The 23977-nt window shown below is 42.3% G+C and overlaps 1 protein-coding gene across 5 annotated transcripts in view; it reads left to right on the top strand.

Moving 5' to 3' along the window:
- DENND3 (DENN domain containing 3) overlaps positions 1–23977 on the top strand; it is a 70368-nt gene extending 46391 nt beyond the window's left edge. For all 5 annotated transcript variants that reach the window (XM_073330019.2, XM_073330017.2, XM_073330018.1 and 2 more), the window contains 8 exons: positions 2460–2589; positions 2913–3020; positions 8877–9016; positions 15228–15388; positions 18338–18471; positions 19688–19806; positions 19936–20073; positions 21637–23977. In XM_073330019.2, coding sequence (XP_073186120.1) covers positions 2460–2589; positions 2913–3020; positions 8877–9016; positions 15228–15388; positions 18338–18471; positions 19688–19806; positions 19936–20073; positions 21637–21837 — 1131 coding nt within the window. In that variant the 3' untranslated portion in view covers positions 21838–23977. The remainder of the gene's footprint in view (positions 1–2459; positions 2590–2912; positions 3021–8876; positions 9017–15227; positions 15389–18337; positions 18472–19687; positions 19807–19935; positions 20074–21636) is intronic.

Below are 23977 nucleotides of genomic sequence, written 5' to 3'. Positions count from 1 at the left end.
GAATGATTACATGGCACATTTAATATTCTTTGTAGTCCCAAAGAAACTGGGCAGCTCAAGAACAGTCCTGTATCTTTATTTCTGAATATCTGTTCAGGGTTTTTATCCAGAATGGAAATAAATGTCAATTCCACAGTAGCTGTAAAGAGAGCTAAAAAGCCGTGCAATGTAATTTCATATTGCACTCTTCTAGAAAGATGTCCATATTCTGGGCAGAAAGAACTTGAATCTGTTATGAAGACACATGAAAAGTGGTCACTTGATCTAAACTGTATGTATTCACCATAGCACTTTGTGGCTTCAGCTGATGCTGCCTTCAGCAGAAGGATGTTGTATACTGTAGTACATGAGCCACACATACTAACATGCCAAAATTTATAAATACTTTTTTCCAAGTATTTACTCTGCCTATTTACTTGCTTTGTCTTACTGCTGACAGGCACAGTCCTGTGCACCATTTAGCATGCTGGGGGCTGAGAATGATAAATGTTGTTTTACCATACCTATTCATTTTCCTTCCTTAGATGTCTTGGACACGGGTCCAATTCATGCCTAAAAAAATGTGATGGGGTGTCATGTACCTCTTGTACATGGTAGGTTGAACGGCTGCCACTAGCAGGTCAGGCTCTTGTACTAGATATGGGCTGGCTGCAGATTTTCCTTTCTTGAAAGGGAGAGAGATGCAGGAAATGTCTTTCATAAGATCCTTTAATGCACTGCTGGCTCTAGCTATTACCAGCTCAGGTAAAGTATGTTACACATGACACCATCTACATTACAATACAATTTAGTATTCCATTAAGTGGGGGATGGCACCAGAAAAGTGGGAAATGGTGTATCTGGCAAGGTTGGGGATTTCAAAGTTGTTTTTATCTAATTTTAACAGTGGAAATCAGTGTCTGTACAGCTCTGGAATTGTGCTTCTGGGATGATTTTATTCAAGACAAAATCTGTTCTTACACTGCACTCATTACTGTAGTATATGAGCACTTTCCAATAGTGCCTAAAGCCACATCTGTGAACATCTGTCCTATATGTATGCGTGTGCATGCACACACCCCCCCTCGCCCCCCGTATGTTTGTTAGAGAAGGTTTGTCGGAGTTCATTCCACAATCTTGGCCAGCCCCTGAGAAAGCTCTGCTCTCAAGACAAGTTTGTAGAACATTACATTGTGCCAGAGGAATGAAGTTGTTGACCACGGATTCTGTCTTGGAACTGCAGTCGCTCTTTTAGCTATCCTGGCCCAGGCCACTGAAGCCCTGAGTGCCTTGAACTTAGTCTAGGGGATACCAGTGTAGGGAGCAGAGGATGGGTGTGATGAGCTTGTGGTAGTCAGTGTTGCTGAAGAGATGTGTTGCAGTGTTCTGTACCAGTTAGTTTTCTAAGCTCTGAAGGCTTCAAGACCAGGTATGTTGCTTTGCTTGTGGCTCTCCAGTTGAGAGGTGAAAAACTGAAGTATGGTCATTGTTCACCAGGATGGGGTTTCTTAACCAGGTGGAGATAGTAGAAAATGTTAGTTTCAGATGCTGGTACGAGAGCTTAGACTCAGTGAGGAATCCAGGAGTACTCCAAAATTATGGCGTAAATAGACCCATTGCAGGTATGTACCTTCAACCAAATGAGACTGTACGATGGCTGCCAACTCTTCAAAATGTTTTCTTCTGTCCACCAGCAGGAAAGTACCTGTCTTGCTTGGGTACAGCTTCAGACAGCTGTTCTTGATCCATGAGATGATCTTGCCCTAGCACTGGCCTATCATGATGGTAGTGGTTATGATCATATGTGGTGAAGGATTAGTAGAGCTGTGTGTCATCTGCATATTGTTGCCACTTGAGTCCATGTCAGCTGACCAGCTCACCTAGTGGTTGCATGGAGATGTTGAATAGAACTGGAGAGAGAATTGATCCTTGTGGGACTCCACAAGTGAGGTGGCTAGTGGTGGAATTGCACTCTCCTGTCACTGCTCTTGGGTGCATCCCTCCAGGAAGGATTCTCAAACCATTTTTGCACGTTGCCTTGGACACCTGCAACCTCTCTCAGGTGAGACAGTAGTATCTTATGGTCAACAGTGTTGAAAGCTGCAGGAGAGCTCCCAAAGGATGAGAATGGATGTCTGTCCTCTATCCACTGATAGCAGGTCACCATCCATCAGTGCCGCTAAAACTGTTTTAGATCCATGTCCTTGCCTGAATCCAGATTGGGCCAGGTATAAAATAACAGCTGCAATTAAGAGTTTGAATTTGGCCTTTTGGGTAGCTTCTCTATGAGCTTGCTCAGGAACAGAATGGTTGACACTGGGCAGTAGTTTGCTAGGACCGATGTGGCTTAGACAGCAGATACAGCCATAGGTGTAGGGATGCCTCTAATAATATTGAGAGATCCCTGTAGTGAGTATAGAGAATGGGACTGTGTAAGAAAAATTTACTAGATGAGCTAAGATCAGGTTTTTCATTTTTAGGATCCTCAATATATTCAACAAGCCCTGACCAATGTCCTCCTGATGGATGCTGTAGCTGGTGCACTGCAGTCCTCCAAAACCATTTATGCTGCTTCCAAACTATCTTACTTTGACAAGATGAAAAATGAAGGTCAGTTATATATGCTTCAAGGGTGCACTTGCCATTATAATTAAATCTGCTTCAACTTTTTCTAAATTCTTTGTTCAAAGGGTTGTGTCTAAGAAGCTGAAATCTGATATACTTGCAAGTTGTTGGCCCAAGTGCATTCTTTCATGTCATTTATAGAGTATTTTCTCACAAGGCATTGTTTTAAATTTAATTTTTTTTTCACACTTTAATCTCCTAATCTGAATAAATGGTACAAGTTTATTCTCAAATTCATGAGTTTTATATTATTTGAGGTTTACGTTTTTACACTTTTTTGCAAATTGTACACTATCTTTGTGTTTCAGTGCCCATGATGGTCCCAAAAACTACATCAGAAACACTAAAGCACAAGATTAATCCCTCAGTTGGCGAGACTTTTCCACAAGCAGTAGACGTCTTGCTCTATACACCAGGTACCGTGATATAGTTCATTCTTGAAATTCATCCACTTTCATTTAAAATGCAAAGCATAAAATCACTTGCTGCTATAACTTGTGGAGCGAGTAACCTGATGTTGCTGCTGTTATGGCATGTTTTGTGTGTCTATAAAATATTGTACACAAAAAACTATGTTAAAAGAATATTATTAAGCTTGGAAGTACTCAAAAGTTAGCAAATGCCAAAATTAAGGTTGCCTGTGAAACCTTAATGTACCCCTGTTTTGCATATGCATAATGATATAGTCTTTAATTACATGATCACATACTTTTTCTATAGCTTTCCTGCCTGACTGAAAGCACAGGGTGGTGCTCACTTAATTAGAGCTATTCAGTATTTTGTTTTATCCTCATTGTTCAGTGTATAACCTTATTTACTGCACTACTTAAAACCTGCTCTGAAGACAGAATTATTAATTTCCTCATTGGGCTTTTCTATGGTGCTCATCACTATACAATATGAATGTTTCATGGATATTAATGATTTTACTTTCACGACATTCCTGTGAGATGAGAGGGTATTATTATCCCCATTTTACAGATGGTGAACTGACAGAGATATTAAGGATAAAAGTTTTCACTAATTTTGGGTGCCCAATTTGAGACACCTATAACCTGATTTTTCAGAGTAGTAACTTAGTCTAGTTTCAACTTCTAGTCATTGGAGCATGTTATACCGGTCTCTGCTAGATTGAAGAGCCCATTATTAAATATTCTTTAGTCATGCCAGTGTCAAATAGAGGTAAAATAACTTCTCTGCTCCTACTTGAGATCCCCCTGTTTCTGCATCGAAGGATCGCATTAGCCCTTTTGGCCACAGCATTGCTCTAGGAGCTCGTGTTCAGTTAATTCCCACACATTTTTTCAGAGTCACTGCTTCCCAGGATAGTTTCCCTTCCTGTAAATATGACCTACGTTCTTCATTCTTAGATGTATATATTTACATTTGGCCATGTTAAAATGTATGTTTGTTTCCGCTCAGTTTACTAAACAAACCAGATCACTCTCTATCAGTGTCCTGTCCTCTTGCTTAATTCGCCCTCCCCCAATTTTTGTATCCTCTGCAAGTTTTATTAGTGATGATTTTGTTTTGTTCCAGGTTATTGACAAAAATGTTAAATAGTGTAGGGCCAAGAATTGATCCCTGCAGGACCCCACTAGAACCACACTTAGTCAATAAGGAGTCCCCATTTACAATTACATTTTGAAACCTATCAGTTAACCAGTTTTTAATCCATTTCATGTGTGCCAAGTTAATTATGTTGTTTTAGTTCTTTAATCAAACTGTCATGCAGAACCAAGTAAAATGCCCTACAGAAATCTAAATATATTACATCACCACTATTATTTGTATTATCCAAAACTGTAATCTGAATTTTTAAAAAAAGATATCAAGTTAATTTGACAGGATCTATTTTCCATAAACCCAGGCTGATTGACATTATTTATATTACTCTCCTTTAATTCTATATTAACTGAGTCCTGTATTGGTTGCTCCAGTGTCTTGCATGTCAGACTGACAAGCTTATAATGACCCAGGTCATCCTATTTAACCTTTTTAAATATTGGCACAACATTTGCTTTTTTCCAGTCTTCTGGAATTTTCCCAGTGTTCCAAGACCCTTAAAATCAATGTTAATGGTTTAACGAGCTTCCCAGCTAGCTCTTTTAAAACTCTGGACCTGCAGATTTAGAAAAGTCTGACTTAACATCCTCCTGAGAGAGACACTTTTTTAATAGCGAGTTTCACTTTTACTCAAAGCCAGGTCTTTTTTTTTTTTTTAAACCAGTAAGACCACCTTCCTCATTTGTGGGACTGGCTTTTTGGGTATCTAGTAAAGTGTTCTTAAACAGTTCCCATGTATTGTGAGACAGCAGGGCCAGAGAGCAGCAGGAAAGTGGTCCTATTGGGTTCTGGGAAGCAGGTGGGCACAAGCCCGCCCATTGCTAAAGGACCCTCTCCCAGGTCCAGGAACTCAACTAATTATGGGGGACAACCAAAAATGTAACAGGGGCAGGTGTGAAGGTCAAAGGGTCAAACAAAGGGAACCCGAATGGGATACCAAGCTGAGAACCCTGGACAGCGCCCGCTGCTCCTCGAAGGTGTCAAGGGAGCCAGCAGACACCGCCCAGAGGAACTCCACCTGGATGCATGAATGGAGGGAGGACTGAAAAGAGACCCACAGTCGCAAAGAATCCCCTCAGCCAGCATCCTCTCCCTGGTGTTGTAGATGGCAGGAGAGTGGTAGATGGGAGGTATATAAGTCACAGGATGATCACGGCCTTGTTCCCTGTGGACTGGGGAGGTTAATTACTAGAGGTTAATTGGAGCACCTGGAGCCAATTGAGGCCCTGCTAGAGACCTAATAAAACTCCCCTACTTTAGTCAGAGGGGGAGGAGGGGAAGGAGAGTTGACTGCAGTTGGGGGAGCACTGCTGTTAACCAGAAGATCACAGTACCAGGGGAAGGACACAGAGGACTGAGGGAAACGCTACCCAAGGAGAAAGAGGGTAAGCAGCCTGCAAAGCGGAAGGGGCTGGGACCCGGAGTAGGAGGCGGACCTGAGTTGCTTCCCTTCCTCACTCCTCTCCCTCCTACACTGGGGCACGAGTGGAGCCCACAACACCCAAGAATAGGGGCAGTGGGTGGCACCCTGACCCACCACACTAAGGAAGAGCGTGGGACCCACCACTGTAGCGTTGGCCATTTACCACAATATCATTCACTTTTTTTTTTTTCTGATTGTTAAATTTTTTCTCTCTGCTGATTTGGCGCATAATTGTTTTCAGTTTTGTGAAATTGGTTCTATTAAAGCTCCAAAAATAAATATATATATATATATATATGGTCTGGATTTTATTCTGTTTGCACATTATAAATGTGATCAACTCATGATCACATACCTACATTACCATTGACTTTTTTTTAGTTCTATATTTAGTTCCTCTTTATCTGCCATGACAAGTTTAATATAGAATTCCTCTGTGTTGGCACACTTTGAGTTAGGAAATTGTCACCTATAATATGTAGGAATTCCTGGGATATTTTCGTACTGGCGGCGTGAGACCTCCAGTGTAAGCCACTCAAATTGGAGTCCACCATGATCATGCAGGTTTTTTTCCCTACACATTCTAGACAGATGTGTACATATGGTATGATCTGGTGGAATGTCGTGGACACCAATTAATATCCCATCAGATCCCAGTGTCTCAAGTCAGGCCTGCAGAAAATGAGAAGACCGTCCGTGACCACCAATGAAAAGTTTGGTTTAACTGACTTGACTAGCATCACACACAACTCTGTGGCTGAGGCAGGGATAGAAACCCATACTCCAGTGCACTATTCAGCTGCCTTAAACATGAGGCCATCCATTCTTTTCCTGCAATCCCCTTAACATATTTAATGTAGTTCTTTATATATAAATGTTCTAGCTTTTTGTTTTTTAAAAAAAAAAATGAAATAAATGGAGATTCCATCATATGGTATCATATTGACACCTACATGGGTCATCAGCAGAGTTGGGACCTTTAGCTCCATCACCTAAATTTTTGCCACTTGAGCTAATAGAGTAACTGATAGTAGTAGTAGGTTGTCATATGGACCAGCACTAGGGGGTGATGCAGCAACATTTTGCCAGTGGATTTCACAATTATTGGCTGACAGCAGAGGCATGGTGAGACTCGGGAATCTTGGGGTCCATTCCAGTCTCTGGAGCAGGGCGGTGTGTTTGAGGGCCCAGACTCTTCTGCCCCTTCCCTCTGAAGTGTGAACCCTTCTGCCATGTTTCCTCCAAATTGTCCCATTCCTCTCTCCTACCCCGGCACCTTGTCCCAGTCCTATTCTTCCCATGTAGCCAGTCCCAGTGTCCACTCTTCAGGCTTCCAATCTCCTCCTCCCCCCCAGTTCCCAGCTCCTCTTCCAATTTGTCTCTCTCTCTTCTCTGCTGTGGCCCCCCACTGGCCTCCCTTCCTGGAGTCATAATCCAATCTCAGTATCCCTCACTCACCTCCCCTTTGGCTCACTCTCCTAGTCTCTTTGCACAGCTAGTCCCAAACTCCCCCAGCTCCTCATCCAATCTCAGGGCTTGTTTGCCCTTCCCTGCAGTGTGAATAGCAGTGCAAACCAAAGTTCTGTGCTGTAACTCCTGTGTGGGTCATATGAGTGTGAACTCAGTTTCCTAATTCGTGTTAACATTCTCCTCTTCAAACAGGAATATGTTAACGTGAACTAGGAACCTTTTAGTTTGCATCCACACAGGGAATTACATCACAACACTTTGGTTTGCATTGCTATTCAGACACCCTTAGTCACATAGCCTCAGCCTTTCTCCCCACCTTCTGGCTCATAGTTCCAGGCTTGGGCACCCCCTCCACTCTCAGTCCCAGTTTACCTCTCCCTACAGGTCTGCCTCTTGTCCTTTCTGTATTCAGATCAGGCATCTTCTTCCTCTAGGCTTCTTTGGCCCAGCAGAGGGGTCAGTGAGAACACAGGGGAGACTATCTTCTTTTCTTAGTTCTGATGCTCAGACCCTCAGACAGCTGTAATTGCAGGAAGAGTCCTGCTCAGCCCCGGGCAGGGGCCTGCCCAGGCAGGACAGCATATTCATGGAATTTAACTGCTAACATTTTAAGTCTCACTGAGCATATTTTATAACTTGGCCAAACTTGGATGAATTTTTACAGGGAAGCAAAAGGCACATCCTAGACAGAAAGGCCACCCCTTGCCAAATTTCAGGTTCCTGCTCCCAAGCATGGAGGCAGTAGAGCCTTTCAAAGAAAGTCGCCAGAATTTTTAAACATGGATAAAACAGATTTTTCCTTAACGTTGTTCTTGGAACCTGCTGTACCATTTTGGCTGAAATTTTCCAGAAACATTCAGCATGCGGCAGGTACCCAGCATGGCAAATTTCAGCCCAAACAGTTCAGAAAAGTTGTGAGCAACTGAAAGAGGGTCTTGTAATATGAAGGGTCAAGCAACCTTAATAATAGGTGATGCAACCAGCTCTGTGTATAATAAAAAAAGTACCTATCTTCCCCCCCCCCACCTCTAAACACAGTTGCCATAAATTTAAAAATACAGTCCTCCTAAAAGACTAAATCAGCACCTTCTTTAAATCAGTAAAGAAACCCAGAAAATAACCCAAAGACGAATACATACCCAGGTTATACCCCACCTTTCCCACAAACCCTAGCCTTTGTGAAGCCCACAGCTCCTAAAGTCTGGTTAATGGGCCTTGCAGCGTGTCATGAAAGCAAACTCAGGCTATTTGAAACCAGAAGGGAGAATAAGTTCCAAAGTTAAGGGCACACTCTGTTTTATACTGAGGGGGTTCCAGCTGGAGCTGCTTTTGCCTGCAGATGTGGCAGTCCAATGCAGGGAAAGAAACATTCTTGCAAGTAGGTGGCTCCCAGGCCTTTTAGAGGTTTCTAGGTCAAAACATAACCCCTTACATTTTACACAAAAACCAATAGCCAGCGGGTGTATTATCTTTTAAGTATATTGACTGGGGCATCTAGATGCCCCAGTCAGGGATAGGGGGTTTAGCATGCTAGGCATGTTACAGATATACAGCAAGAAGATGATCAATGCTCTGAAGAGCTTACAAGTATGAGATGCAAAACAGGTGGACTCAATAAACAGACATGGAGGAGCACAAGGTACAGTGGGATGATTATAATTAGCATGATATGAAGTGGTTGCAACTCAGTAGCTACGTAATGTAGGTTCTGGGGCACGGATATCATGTTCCACCAGGAAGATATTCTGCTTAATAACATCTCCAAATGTAGCTGGGAGTACTGTTTGTTCCTCTCTTTTCCCCCCAATACTAGGGCACCTTGATGCAGGAGATAAAATTGAAGATGCCCGTCCAAAGTTATGGTGTGCTTTAAGTGAGGGGAAGGTGATTGTGTTTGATGCATCTACCTGGACTATTCAGCAACACTGTTTTAAAGTGGGCAGCTCTAAACTGGTGAGTGAGACTCGCGTTGTTGTTCTTATTAATTATTTGTATTACCATAGCGCTTAGGAGTCCTAGTCATGGATCAGGGACCCCACTGTGCCAGACATTGTACAGTTACAGAGCAAAAATATGGTCCCTGCCCCAAAGAGCTTACAATCAAAGTATAAAACAAGCTACAACAGACAGATGGGGGAGTTCAAGGAAACAATGGGACAGTATTGGTCAGAGTGATAGGCAGTAGTCTCATACACCTGCAGCCTACCAGTTATGAAGGGTTTTTTAAAAGCATTATGGCAAAGGAGACTTTTAAGGAGGGTTTTGAAGGTGGATAACGAGGTAGCTTTGTGGATGTTTACAGGGAGCCCCTCCCAAGTGAGGGGCAGCACAAGCGAAAGCACAATTGTTTGTTTGAATATTTAACAAGTGGATAATGAAGGCTGGTATTGTGGGCTGATTGGAAGTGGGAATTCACCTCTCGATAGTGAATGAGAGGTGATGGGTAGGGATGGGCTGGAAGGGCCTTGAAAGAGAAGACAAACAGCTTATGTATGATGTGATAGAGAAGAGGGAGCCAGTGGAGTGAAGCAGTAAGAGGGATAACCTGGTCAAAGCAACAAGCTAGGAGAATGATTTTCACAGCAGCATTCTGAATGGGTCTGAGTGGGGCAAGATTGCATTGTCAAGTCCAGAGAGAAGGAAGCTGAAGTAATAAGTAATATGAAGTGATATGAGATATTGAGAGCTTGGATGAGAGTTTTAGCTGCGTGCATGGTCAGGAAAGGCTGCGTCTTAGAGATGTTATGCAGAAGGAGACATCAGGATTTAGACATAGCCTGGGTATGAGGACCTAGAGAGAAGTCAGAGTTGAAGAGGACACCCTGGCTACGAGCCTGCATGACAGGCAGGTTGGTGGGGGGAGAGGGGTGTTCGCTGTGAATGAGAAAGGGGTGGGGAGGACAAGATTAGGAGCTCTGTTTTGAGTCACGTTGATCTTGAGCTGTTGGCTAGACATCCATGAGGAGATGTCAGCGAGACAGGTCAAGATTTTAGTTTGGAAAGAAGGGAGACAGGTCTGGGGTAAAGAGGTAGATCTGTAAATCATCAGCGTAAAGTCAGTAGTTGAATTTGATGAGGTTACCCCGTGATAAGGTACAAAAGGAGAAGAGAAAGGGACCAAGGACAGAGCCCTGAGGAATCCCCACAGAGAGTTGGAGGGGTGATGAGGAGGTTCCTCAGAAGGACATGTTGAAGGAGCGTTTTGAGAGGTGAAAATACAAAGATAGACTGGAGGATAAGTGCTAATATAATAATAGGGCTCAGATTTTCCTGGATGCGACAGGACAACCTTGGTTTAAGGGATCATGAGCTAATTCAGTTCAAACTAAATGGAAGGATAAAGAAAAATAGATCTGTGACTAGGGTTTTTTATTTCAAAAGGGCTAACTTAAAAAAATTAAAGAAATTAGTTAGGGAAGTGGATTGGACTGAAGAACTTGTGGATCTAAAGGCAGAGGAAGCTTGGGATTACTTCAAGTCAAAGTTGCAGAAGCTATCAGAAGCCTACATCCCAAGAAAGGGGAAAAAATTCATAGGCAGGAGTTGTAGACCAAGCTGGATGAGCAAGCATCTCAGAGAGGTGATTAAGAAAAAGCAGAAAGCGTACAGGGAGTGGAAGATGGGAGGGATCAGCAAGGAAACCTACCTTATTGAGGTCAGAACATGTAGGGATAAAGTGAGAGAGGCCAAAAGCCATGTAGAGTTGGACCTTGCAAAGGGAATTAAAACAAATAGTAAAAGGTTGTATAGCCATATAAATAAGAAAACAAAGAATAATAAAAGATAATCTCGGCATGACCCAATATCTAAACAAATACTTTGCCTCAGTCTTTAATCAGGGGCTTAGGGATAATGGCAGGATGACAAATGGGAATGAGGATATGGAGGTAGATATTACCACATCCGAGGTGGAAGCGAAACTCGAACAGCTTAATGGGACTAAATTGGGAGGCCCAGATACTCTTCATCCAAGAATATTAAAGGAAAAATTGCAAGCCCATTAGCAAGAATTTTTAATGAATCTGTAAACTCAGAAGTTGTACCATATGACTGGAGAATTGCTAACATAGTTCCTATTTTTAAGAAAGGGGTGGGAAAGAAAGTGATCCACGTAACTACAGGCCTGTTAGTTTGACAACTGTAATATACAAGGTCTTGGAAAAAATTTTGACAGAGAAAGTAGTTAAGGACATTGAGGTCAATGGTAATTGGGACAAGATACAACATGGTATTACAAAAGGTAGATCGTGTCAGACTAACCGGATCTCCTTCTTTGAGAAGGTACGGATTTTTTAGACAAAGGAAACGCAGTGGATCTAATTTACCTCGATTTCAGTAAGGCATTGGATACGATTCCACATGGGGAATTATTAGTTAAATTGGAAAAGATGCGGATCAATATGAAAATTGAAAGATGGATAAGGCACTGGTTAAAGGGGAGACTACAGAAAGGTGAACTGTCAGGCTGGCGGAGGTTACTAGTGGAGTTCCTCAGGGATCGGTTTTGGGACCAATCTTATTTAATCTTTTTATTACTGATCTCGGCACAAAAAGTGGGAGTGTGCTAATAGTTTGCGGATGAGACAAAACTGGGAGGTATTGCCAATACAGAGAAGGACCGGGGTATCATACAGGAAGATCTGGATGACCTTGTAAACTGGACTAATAGTAATAGGATGAAATTTAATAGTGAAAAGTGCAAGGTCATGCATTTAGGGATTAATAACAAGAATTTTTTTTATAAACTGGGGATGCATCAGTTGGAAGTAACGGAGGAGGAGAAGGACCTCAGAGTATTGGTTGATCACAAGATGACTATGAACCGCCAATGTGATATGGCCGTGAAAAAAACTAATGCGATGCATCAGGCAAGGTATTTCCAGTAGAGGTATAGTGGTACTAACACCTCCTTATAAGGCACTGGTGAGACCTCTTCTGGAATATTGTGTACAGTTCTGGTCTCCCATGTTTAAGAAGGATGAATTCAAACTGGAACAGGTACAGAGAAGGACTACTTGGATAATCCAAGGAACGGAAAACCTGTCTTATGAAAGGGGACTCAATGAGCTTGTCTTGTTTAGCCTAACCAAAAGAAGGCTGAGAGGAGATATTGCTCTCTCTAAATATATCAGAGAGAGAAATACCAGGGAGGGAGAGGAATTATTTAAGCTCAGTACCAATGTGGACCCAAAAACAAATGGATATAAACTGGCCACCAGGAAGTTTAGTCTTGAAGTTAGACGAAGGTTTCTAACCATCAGAGGAGTGAAGTTCTGGAACAGCCTTCCAAGGGGAGCAGTGGGGGCAAAAGACATATCTGACTTCAAGAATAAGCTTGATAAGTTTATGGAGGGGATGTTATGATGGGATAGCCTAATTTTGGCAATTAATTGATCTTTGACTATTAGTGGTAAATATGCCCAATGGCCTGTGATGGGATGTTAGATGGGGTGGGATCTGAGTTACTAAAGAGATTTCTTTCCTGGGTGTCTGGCTGGTGTGTCTTGCCCATGTGCTCAGGGTTTTGCTGATTGCCATATTTGGGGTTGGGAAGGAATTTTCCTCCAAGGCAGATTGACAGAGGCTCTGGGGGGTTTTCACCTTCCTCTGCAGTGTGGGGAACGGGTCAATTGCTGGAGGATTCTCTGCACCTTGAAGTCTTTAAACCATGATTTGAGGACTTCAGTAGCTCAGACGTAGGTTAGGGGTTTATTACAGGAGTGGGTGGGTGAGATTGTGTGGCCTGCGTTATGCAGGAGGTCAGACAAGACTATCATAATGGTCCCTTCTGACCTTAAAGTCTATGACTCTGTGGAACCAAGGAAAGACAAGATTTCAAAAAGAGGAGCATGGTCGATTGTGTCAAAGGTAGCTGACAGGTCAAGGGGGATGAGGATGGCATACTGGTTCTGAGCTTTGTCTTGGAAAAGATTGTTAGAGACTTTTTGGCAAGCAGTTTCAGTGGCGTGCAAAGGGCAGAAACCTGATTGGAGAGTGTCTAGGATGGAATTGGAGGAGAGGAACTCCAGAATATAAACAGTGCATTCAGTGAGTTTACAGATGAAAGGAAGAAGGGAGATACAGTGGGCTCCAGTGTGGGCTTTTTAAAATAGAAGAGACTAGATGATTGCTTGTATTGTGAGGGAAAAGAGCTAGAGGATAGCGAGAGGTTAAGGAGAAGAGTAAGGGAGGGGAAAAGAGTAGTTGCAAGGGGATCGGGGATGGGATGGATGGGAGGAGAGGGCAAGTGGAGGGGTTGAAGGAGAGCAAACAAGAAACTTCTGTGTCTGTAACAGAGGAGGAGGAGTAACTTGTATGAACTAGGAAAATGGGAGAAGTGAAGGAGGAGAGAACAAATATATAGTTGAGGAAGGCAGCCTGCTCATAGGATTTCCGTCAGAGATGTTCTGCAGTGCGAGAGCAGGAGCAGAGGAACCAGATGTTGAGGATAAGCCAGCGCTGGGGTGTTGGCAGGGTGGGAGATGGGAGAGAGGCAAAAGAGTTGAAACTGGAGGAGAGTGAAGCTTGGAGAGAGAGAGTGTAGTCAACTGTATCAACGGAACGAAAGGAAGAGGGTAGGGAGGACAGAGGGCTGAGAGCAGACAAGAAGTCATCAATGCTGATGGACTGCAAGACACAGAAAGGCTGCCTTGCAGGTCACTGTGGGGAGCTGATGGGTGATGTGGAAAGAAACCAGGCAATGGTCTGAGAGGGGGAACTCAACCATGGAGAGATTAGAGCGAGGATTGCTTGGTGAAGACCAAGTCAAGTGAACAGCCCTCGTGACTGGGTGAGTTGATCCAGACCTGCAGATCAAAGATAGTGGTGAGGTACAGCTAAGAGGTCATATGAGTCATCAGCACGGGAGTTGAAGTCCCCAAGGATGAGTGGGAGATAGCAAGGAGAGGAAGAGAGCGCATCTGGAGACTAAATCAGAAATGAAGGATGATTCAAGGAGTTGGGTGGATGGTAAAGGACAGCAGCGTGAAGCGGGCAGAGAAGGTGCAGATACGGTGCTGTTCAAAAAAAGGAAAGTCTGGGAAGGGGGAGCTGGGAGGGGCTGAAACCGGCAGGAATGGGAGAGGAGAAGCCCACCACAGTCTGACCAAGAGTGGTGTGTGTGAAAAGAGGAGAGGCCTCCCTCAGAAAGGACAGCTGCAGAGGCAGTGTCTGATGACGGGATCCAGGTATATGAGAGCTAGGAGCTGGAGGGAGCGAGTTACGAAGAGGTGGTGGATGGCTGAGATCTGTTTAGAGATGGTGTGGGCATTAATGTGGGAAATAAGAAGTACATTATTTCAGAAAACCCTGTGTTTAAAATACTGCAGCTGCTATTTCTAGTTCAAAAATTAAATTTAATGTTTCACTTCTAATTGAAGAGAGAAATACATTTGATACAAATGGAAGAGTGTCTCTGTTATGTAGGAAAGATGTGTAATACTTTGAGCTTCCTTAGTGTGTTTCATCTGAAGGTCTCAGAGTTTTACATTATATTTTAAGCCCCAAAACACACCTTTGAGTTAGGTATCAGTAAGTATTATTAAGCCTACTTTTTTGAAGGATAAACTGAACCATAGCGATAACATCGCTTACCTTCAATCATACAGCCTTTTAGTGACAGAGCCAAGAAAGAAGTGAGGAATTTTGATTCTTGCTCTGACTTCAGCCACTAGAAAAACTCTGTCCTTTTGTATAATCCAGTGGTTTTCAACCAGGGGTACGCAGAGGTCTTCCAGGGGGTACATCAACTCATCTAGTATTTGCCTAGTTTTACAACAGGCTATGTAAGAAGCTCTAGCAAAGTCAGTACAAACTAACATTTCATACAGACAATGGATTGTTTATATTGCTCTATATACTATACACTGAAATGTTAAGTACAATATTTATATTTATAATTATATGGTAAAAATGAGTCAGCAATTTTTCAGTAATAGTGTGCAGAGACACTTCTGTATTTTTATATCTGATTTTTATAAGCAAGTAGCTTTTAAGTGAGGTGAAACTTGGGGGATACACAAGACACATCAGACTCCTGAAAGGGGTACAGTCGTCTGGAAAGGCTGAGAACCACTGGTATAACATGTTTGTGTGCTTCTTTCAAGAGTGATAGGCTTCTGTGCTGAACTTTTTAAAGAAATCTTGCACTTTTTTTTGTCTCTAGACTTGTATGGTAATGGTAGAGCAGAGCCAAGTATGGATTGGTTCTCAAGATACCATTATTTACATAATCAACACCCATAGTATGTCTTGCAATAAACAACTAAATGACCACCGCTCTCATGTTATGGACATCATTGCAGAGAACAGGAACAGTGTATCCAGGTAAATTTGATTACAAAGTTCCATTTTTTTTAAAAATATACATACCAGTTAACGTGGGAGGCATTCTTGGTACTAGAGCTTCTGAAGTTGGACAAATGTGTAATATTAGAGAGAATTTTAAACAAGATAATTTGTGTTTATTTCCTCTAATCGCTAATCAACATCTTGACTAAATTTAACCTTAAGAGAAAACATGTAATTATATGTAAGTGTCCGTGTAAAACAGTCAACCACAAGACACTATATTTAACCTTCTGCGTAGGTAGCCCAATTGATCTGATGTGATCAGATTCACAATGACACCTTATTTCCAAAATAGTCCTGCTTTCCTGAGACAGAGATGAGACTAAAGAGGAGTTGCAGGCATCCAGTGATAAATTGCACACCGAAGCCTCTTGAAGATCATTCCATTCAATCCTGGCTGTATTTTAAAGAATCCTTATTGAGGTTACAGGGACAAACCATCCCGATGTGTGGAAAGAATAGTAAATATGGCAGACGACCAGCTTGGCTTAACAGTGAAATCCTTGCTGCTCTTAAATACAAAAAAGAAGCTTACAAGAAGTGGAAGATTGGACAAATGATCAGGGATGAGTATAAAAATATATTGCTCGGGCTTGCAGGAGTGAAATCAGAAAGGCCAAATCACACCTGGAGTTGCAGCTAGCAAGAGATGTTAAGAGTAACAAGAAGGGTTTCTTCAGGTATGTTAGCAACAAGAAGAAAGTCAAGGAAAGTGTGGGCCCCTTACTGAATGAGGGAGGCAACCTCGTGACAGAGGATGTGGAAAAAGCTAATGTACTCAATGCTTTTTTTTGCCTCTGTCTTCACGAACAAGGCTAGCTCCCAGACTACTGCACTGGGCAGCACAGCATGGGGAGGAGGTGACCAGCCCTCTGTGGAGAAAGAAGTGGTTCGGGACTATTTAGAAAAGCTGGACAAGCACAAGTCCATGGGGCCAAATGCGTTGCATCCGAGAGTGCTAAAGGAGTTGGCAGCTGTGATTGCAGAGCCATTGGCCATTATCTTTGAAAACTCATGGCGATCGGGGGAGGTCCCAGATGACTGGAAAAAGGCTAATGTAGTGGCCATCTGTAAAAAAGGGAAGAAGGAGGATTCTGGGAACTACAGGCCAGTCAGCCTCACCTCAGTCCCTGGAAAAATCATGGAGCAGGTCCTCAAGGAATCAATTCTGAAGCACTTAGAGGAGAGGAAAGTGATCAGGAACAGTCAGCACGGATTCACCAAGGGCAAGTCATGCCTGACTAATCTAATCGTCTTCTATGACGAGATAACGGGCTCTGTGGATGAAGGGAAAGCAGTGGACGTGTTGTTCCTTGACTTTAGCAAAGCTTTTGACACTGTCTCCCACAGTATTCTTGCCAGCAAGTTAAAGAAGTATGGGGTGGATGAATGGACTATAAGGTGGGTAGAAAGCTGGCTAGATTGTCGGGCTCAACGGGTAGTGATCAATGGCTCCATGTCTAGTTGGCAGCCGGTATCAAGTGGAGTGCCCCAGGGGTCGGTCCTGGGGCCGGTTTTGTTCAATATCTTCATAAATGATCTGGAGGATGGTGTGGATTGCACCCTCAGCAACTTTGCAGATGACACTAAACTGGGAGGAGTGGTAGATACACTGGAGGGCAGGGATAGGATACAGAGGGACCTAGACAAATTGGAGGATTGGGCCAAAAAAAATCTGATGAGGTTCCACAAGGACAAGTGCAGAGTCCTGCACTCAGGACGGAAGAATCCAATGCACCGCTACAGACTAGGGACCGAATGGCTTGGCAGCAGATCTGCAGAACAGGACCTGGGGATTACAGTGGACGAGAAGTTGGATATGAGTCAACAGTGTGCCCTTGTTGCCAAGAAGGTCAATGGCATTTTGGGATGTATAAGTAGGGGCATAGTGAGCAGATCGAGGGATGTGATCATTCCCCTCTATTCGACATTGGTGAGGCCTCATCTGGAGTACTGTGTCCAGTTTTGGGCCCCACACTACAAGAAGGATGTGGAAAAATTGGAAAGAGTCCAGTGGAGGGCAACAAAAATGATTAGGGGACTGGAACAAATGACTTATGAGGAGAGGCTGGGGGAACTGGGGATGTTTAGTCTTCAGAAGAGAAGAATGAGGGGGGATTTGATAGCTGCTTTCAACTACCTGAAAGGGGGTTCCAAAGAGGATGGCTCTAGACCGTTCTCAGTGGTAGCAGATGACAGAACAAGGAGTAATGGTCTCAAGTTGCAGTGCGGGAGATTTAGGTTGGATATTAGGAAAAACTTTTTCACTAGGAGGGTGGTGAAACACTGGAATGTGTTACCTAGGGAGGTGGTGGAATCTCCTTCCCTAGAAGTTTTTAAGGTCAGGCTTGACAAAGCCCTGGCTGGGATGATTTAGTTGGGGATTGGTCCTGCTTTGAACAGGGGGTTGGACTAGATGACCTCCTGAGGTCCCTTCCAACCCTGATATTCTATGATTTTTGCTTTGTCCACAGAATAGATTCATCATACTTTTACAACCCTATTCTGGATTTACTTTTCTTTATAAAAAAGTGAAGAACAAGAAAAATAAGTTAAAATACATCGTATGATTCTTTTTAAAATGAACAATGCAGAAGTGCGCGTGCCAAACCTAATTTCTGCTGCCAAAGCCACCCTCTCCCTGCCACCTGCTGTGATTCCCTTCCAGCATGCTGCCCTGGCGCTTTGGAACTACTCCTGTGCTACTGTCCTATAGACTTTAATGCGCACACTCTGTTGTGGCTCATTGCTGTATTTTAATCTAATATTTCTACTACTATTGGCAGTAAAGATCTCTGCTTTGACTTGGCATTAATGTTTGTTGTGGTGGGAGACCTCTAACAAAAGTCTGTCTTTATATGAGATCTCAGTTCTGGATTTGATTGTACACCATGCTGTTTTTAATTTTGTTTTTTATGTCAACAGTGAAGCATATTCATGCAGTTTAGATGGGACAGTGATTGCTTGGAACATTAGCACTTTGAAAGTAAACCGTAGATTTCAGCTGCCCTGCAAGAATCTTACTGCTATCAAACTCCACAACAACCGTCTTTGGTGCTGTAAGTTCTTCATGCCTCAGATCTTGGAATTTTTTTAAATAAGTTTTTGCATGTTATGTCACTTTAATGTAAAGAAAAGTGCAATTTTATGCCAGTTCTTTTTTTTTGTATGATTAACCAGTTCTCTTCATCCACCCATCTCCATTCAGGCTGTTTAAATAGCATAGAGTAGTCCTGTTGAGTTTATTGGGATTATTATTTTGCTTTAAATTAAGCATTTTGCCTGATCAGGGTCTTACAGATATCCTCTTTTGATAGCAAGAAGTCCCACATAGAACAAAATTGCTGGATTGCTGCATGGGAGGCTGAGAGTTGCCTCTGTATGGCCATGTCTCATCTGGTTTGAACATCTTTTCAGGGATGTTGCATTGACTGCAGGATATGACATCTAGAAGCATCAGGCTTTGGTCTTGCCTGAAGGTGCCTGTAAATTGGCATGGAAACCCTTAAAAGAGAAGTTCTTTTACGTCTGTGGGGTCTAGAGATAATAGTATTGGCGGTTGTGGATCTGTGTTTGAGCCACCTGTTATGGCACAGGTCCAACTTGATAGTCTTGACTGTCACCTTTAACTACTTCTAAGTGTTCTGCCATCCTGTCTGTAGGAGCGGAGTAGGATATGCTAAGGCTTCAGTGCCAGAGTAAAAGGTCCTTGATAAGCCATCTTTTCCAAGTATAGGTTGGTTCAAGAAACCTAAGGCTTATCCACCCAACATTGCCTTAACACTCAATGCTACCATAGACCTTGGATCCACTGTATATCAAGTGTGCACACTGAGTGACAGAAAAGCTACTGAGACTATGGGTGAAATCCTGGCTGGATGTGCTGTCAGTGGTAACGCTCCCATTATTTTCATTGGGGCGAGGAATCCACCCTACAACTTCTGTGGTACAGAATCTCTGTCCTAGATCTATAGCAGCAAATACTTGTGCATGCTGAGAACCAAATAGTGATATGCAAATTTAAGCAAGTTCTCTTTTCGCCTTCTGTGTTAGCGCCTAGAATACCAACAGGCATGCCTGTAATTGCAGAATAGACATAAGAACGTACACTGTGAGAAGTCAATTGGAAATAGAGAATAGCATGTATAGTTTTCATTGTGTGTTTTAGAAAAGAGTTCTGCATGTACACATTTACTCCTTCCTAACTTTCCACAGTTTTGTTGGGAAATAAGAAGTCAGTACCTCAGCTACTAACCTCATATTTTTCTATTGAAGGTACAGGAAGTTGTATACTCGTAGTGACAACTAATGGGTCTCCTTGGCAAGAAATGAAAATTGAAGAGAATCTGAAGGATGTGTGTTCGTATTTTCTCTGTTTCCAGCTGTTTCCTGAGGTATTAAATTTACGCTGGTAATTTGTCTTATAGGAAGTCTCTGCTTTATAAACAGTGCTGTACAATTATTTTTTAGGATATGTTTGTGAGTACACTGGTAAGATTGGTCGTATTCTTTCTGTGCTTTAGGGGGACCAAGTATGGACGTCATGTTTAGGAAGTAGTGACCTGTATATTTGGAATGCAACAGATCTCTCCAGAACTCCTCAAAAGATTCATCTTCAAGACTGTTCTGAGATTACCTGTATGATAAAAGTAAAAAATCAGGTAGAATACATTCTGTTAATTTGATATTTTTATTTGTTGCCCATTTCCTAGATGTAGTGCAGTTTGTGTTTACAGCACTGTCAAGTTTTCATCAGTTGAGTTCTTTTTCTGGGGGCTTGCCACGCCCATTGTTCTAAGACATGAGTAGCCCTGAGCTAATAGCAGCCCAATATAATTGACCATCTAGTACTCAAACATACAAGCAAGGCCAGAAGCCTCATCCATGATTAAATGCATGATGACTTTATTAGCCGCTGATCTTTTCACTGAACATTATGAATCAAACAATATGAATCCCCTGACATTTAATGCCTTATGCTCCAGTGATAAAGCCCAACAAAAGACTAGTGGAAAAATAATAAATGCTGATTAGCTGGCCTGTGTCTGAAGATGGCCTCTTCCTATCTAATCATCATGTGCCCACCATAACAGGGTTAAAGGACCCGAGCAGTTCCCCATGTCACCATGTTCTGGGAGTGTCACTCAGCTCACTGTCCCAATATACCAGTCACTTTCAGAGGTCTGCGGCTGCTGCAAGTGAGTGCACCATTTGGTCAGGGGCAAAGGTCATTTCCATAAATAATACCAAAAATATTCCACAATAAAGTGGTGACAGTAACTCCGGACCCTTCCAGTCAGACTCCCCAGCCCTTCTCCCACAAAATGTACAGTCACTTCATAAAGCACCCTCTGGAGTTGGGAAGCTGCTCTATATATTTAGCTGCTCTGCCACTGGGGCTAGGCTGGTGAGCCAGGACTTAATGGGAAAACCAGAGAAAGGTGCTGTAGAGACAGAACCTCACAAGCTCTGGGATACCCAACCAGCCTGTAAATTAAAGGATTACTCAGAAACCCAGAGCCCTCTTCTGCTCCATCTGCAGTATCATCCCTCTTCCCTTCCACTCATTTCATAGCCCAGTAACACCATACATACATTATTGACTAACTCCCTTATACAAAAAAGGAAAAACCAGCGAACATTCCTGAGCTTTCCACCTCCCCAGTTTGAACATTTAATATTCCTGTCTTTAAGTCTACCAGCGATGCAGCAATTTGGCTCTTTCTTTCCTAGGATAGGACGGAGCCAATGGTAAGAGCTATAAAACCCACATATCCCTGTTGTAAAAACGAAACAGCATTTACTGGAGTTGCCAGGCTGGGTCAGAATGGCTGCCTGGCAATGACAGAAGATAATAGTGTTACAGCTGTCTGTTACAGGCTTGCTTCTAAATTCATTTAATTAAAATTAGACCATTTATTTTAGCAAGGAAGCAAAGACACAGAATTTTGCCCATTTTGTCATTCTTAAATATGCTGCTTTTTAGCTGGCAACCCTTATTAAAAACGTAATAGTGAGTATACATCCTGCACAGAAACATACAAACCATTGGCTCCAACAAATAGCTTTGAGAGACTTTGGGTATTACCGTTTTCAAACCTGACCAGAGTACCACTGACTGTATCTTTGGGGGCACATAAACAACTCCTTTGCTGAAACAGCTTAGGCTGTATCTTCGAACAGAAGTGGAATGTAATGTATTAAAAATTGATTCTGCTTTTCAGATGTGGATTGGCGGCAGAGGACTATCCCAGGGCAAAACCCGGGGAAAGATCTATGTGATAGATGCTGAAAAGAAAACTGTGGAGAAGGAGTTGGTGGGCCATGCCGATACGGTAAAGGCACTGTGCTCCGCAGAGGACAGATACGTTCTCAGTGGTTCTGGAAGGGAAGAAGGGAAGATTGCTATTTGGAAAGTTGAATAGATTTAACTTTTCCAAGTGTGTGTAAATACCACTGTTGGAAAACTTACCGGTTTGGATTTTGTTATCCCAACTTCACCCTTCAAATGTTTTTAACAATGCATCAGTGTTATTTTTAATTTATTAGTATAATTATTTCAGTGGTAACTACATTATTGTAGTATATAGAAACAAAAGGGGATTTCTGTTTGCACCCTGCCATGATCAGCCACGACCTGCACACTTGGTAAGGAACTGGAACACTGAGTAGAGAAATCACTGGATTTTTAAACCTCAGAGATTATATTTTACAAACATTGTCATGAAAGGTCAAGGTTATGGGCCAAGTTCTTTGCTAAAGTAAATTGACTTCAGTGAAGCTGAATCGGCAGAGAGTATGGCCCAATAATTCAGCTTGATCTAGTTCTTAAAGATACATAAGTATCCTCCTACAAAATAATATTATTGATATCTTGACTACTTGACAGCTTGAAATGTTTGGAAAAATATAGAATTTGGGTGATAGAATTTGGGTGATAGAAGTACTGTAAATTCAAAGTATCTTTCTAAGCTGGCAGCCACATTAACACAAGGATGACTTTTTTCCTTCCTGCTGTATCTATATTTATGGTGCATTATTTAAAATGCTGACTTTCCCTAATAGCACTTATAGTCTGCTGGTGTGCCAAGATAGCTGGATATTTCCAGTTACGGCAACTTGAAGAAGTAAGCATCCCTTTAAAAAGCAAGTGCAGAATATCTGGGATCTGCCAGGTTCTTAGGAATGGAATCAGTGCTGTAGTAGCCCTGTCTTTGGCAAATTTAATTTCAATATATTCTTGCTAGTGGCAGCAGCATTTGTTGGAGCTATGCAAATGAACCCCACCCCAGTACCACTCTGTTAACTGGGACTACGCAGCTGCCTTAGCCTGTTTGGGCTTCTTGGCCCAAAAGACCCTCTGTAATTTAGATTGCCTGCACCAGACGTGGAACAAATCTTTGTTTCATGTCCTTGAACCCTAGCCAGTGGGGAAGTGCCTTCCAAATCATTAAAAATTCTACTGTTGATCTACAACTAAGGCTGATTTGGCAAAAAAAAATTGTTTTGTCCACACTTGTTTTCCGGAGCCCTAGTGACTAACATGTTTTGGGACTGTCCCAGGATACAATTCTTTTGGCTAGAAGAAGGCCGGAGGATTAATATGTTTTGGATACCTCCATAAAAATTACTTCCAAGAGCTGTGTTTTGGGATATAGCTCATTATCTTGGAAACATCCCAGCTTCACAGAATGCTTGGCTCTCCAGAGCACTGCTTGTAGACAAATGACTGATACTCTTTAGCTGGAAGAGCAGACTGCCTCCAGGGGTAGCAGCGTGGCACACAGACTTTGCTGACCTGGCAGCTAAAGAGCGGGTAATGTTTTTTGGAGAGGAGGGACCTCAGTAAACTTTGAAAAGATTGGGTCTGACTTTTTAGAAACCTGATGGAAACTGAGATGTTGCTCTCCTTTCCAATCCCTGCCCCCCTTCCTGCCTTTACTTTCCCTCCCTTTCCACTCCTTTACTCTTTTGTTCTTTGTCTTTTTGCTTTTGTTGCCCCCTTATTTTGGGGGAGGAGGGGTGCACAATGACAATTTCAATGAAATATAAACAGAGAAATAAAACCTAAAAAGACTGCCGCCATTATTTAGCTCAAACATACCTAAGAAAATAATTCAACTTATTTTTAAGTTACATGAAGGCACCATATGCTATCACACAGATAATGCAAAATAATTGAAAGTAAATGCCATTGTACTGTGGTCTGGTGTTCCATTTGGCTTATGCTTCCTAGTCCTTTCCTTTCAGGAAATGTGTGAGTTGGAGAACTATATATATGTACAGAGTAGTTGTGTCTATATCCATGCAGGATAAAGTGGGATATATAATTTCTATAAAATACTGTAAATAGATGGAAAAATCAGCTGCTACTTTCTTTGTTCATTATATATAACCTATAGTAGTGCAGGGCTAATAGAAATATTGTTATATAAACTACTGATAGTCTCTGCGTTAAGTTTTTCAGTCTGGCTATTTTATGGTGATTGAAATTCTCTCGTCATTTGTTCAGTCACTGAAAAAACTAATATGAGAAACAGAATATTAAACACTATTGCAATTCTA

The sequence above is a fragment of the Lepidochelys kempii genome, chromosome 2 (genome assembly GCF_965140285.1).
Source record: "Lepidochelys kempii isolate rLepKem1 chromosome 2, rLepKem1.hap1, whole genome shotgun sequence".
Taxonomy (NCBI): domain Eukaryota; kingdom Metazoa; phylum Chordata; order Testudines; family Cheloniidae; genus Lepidochelys; species Lepidochelys kempii.
This window is presented reverse-complemented; position numbering and strand designations above follow the sequence as displayed.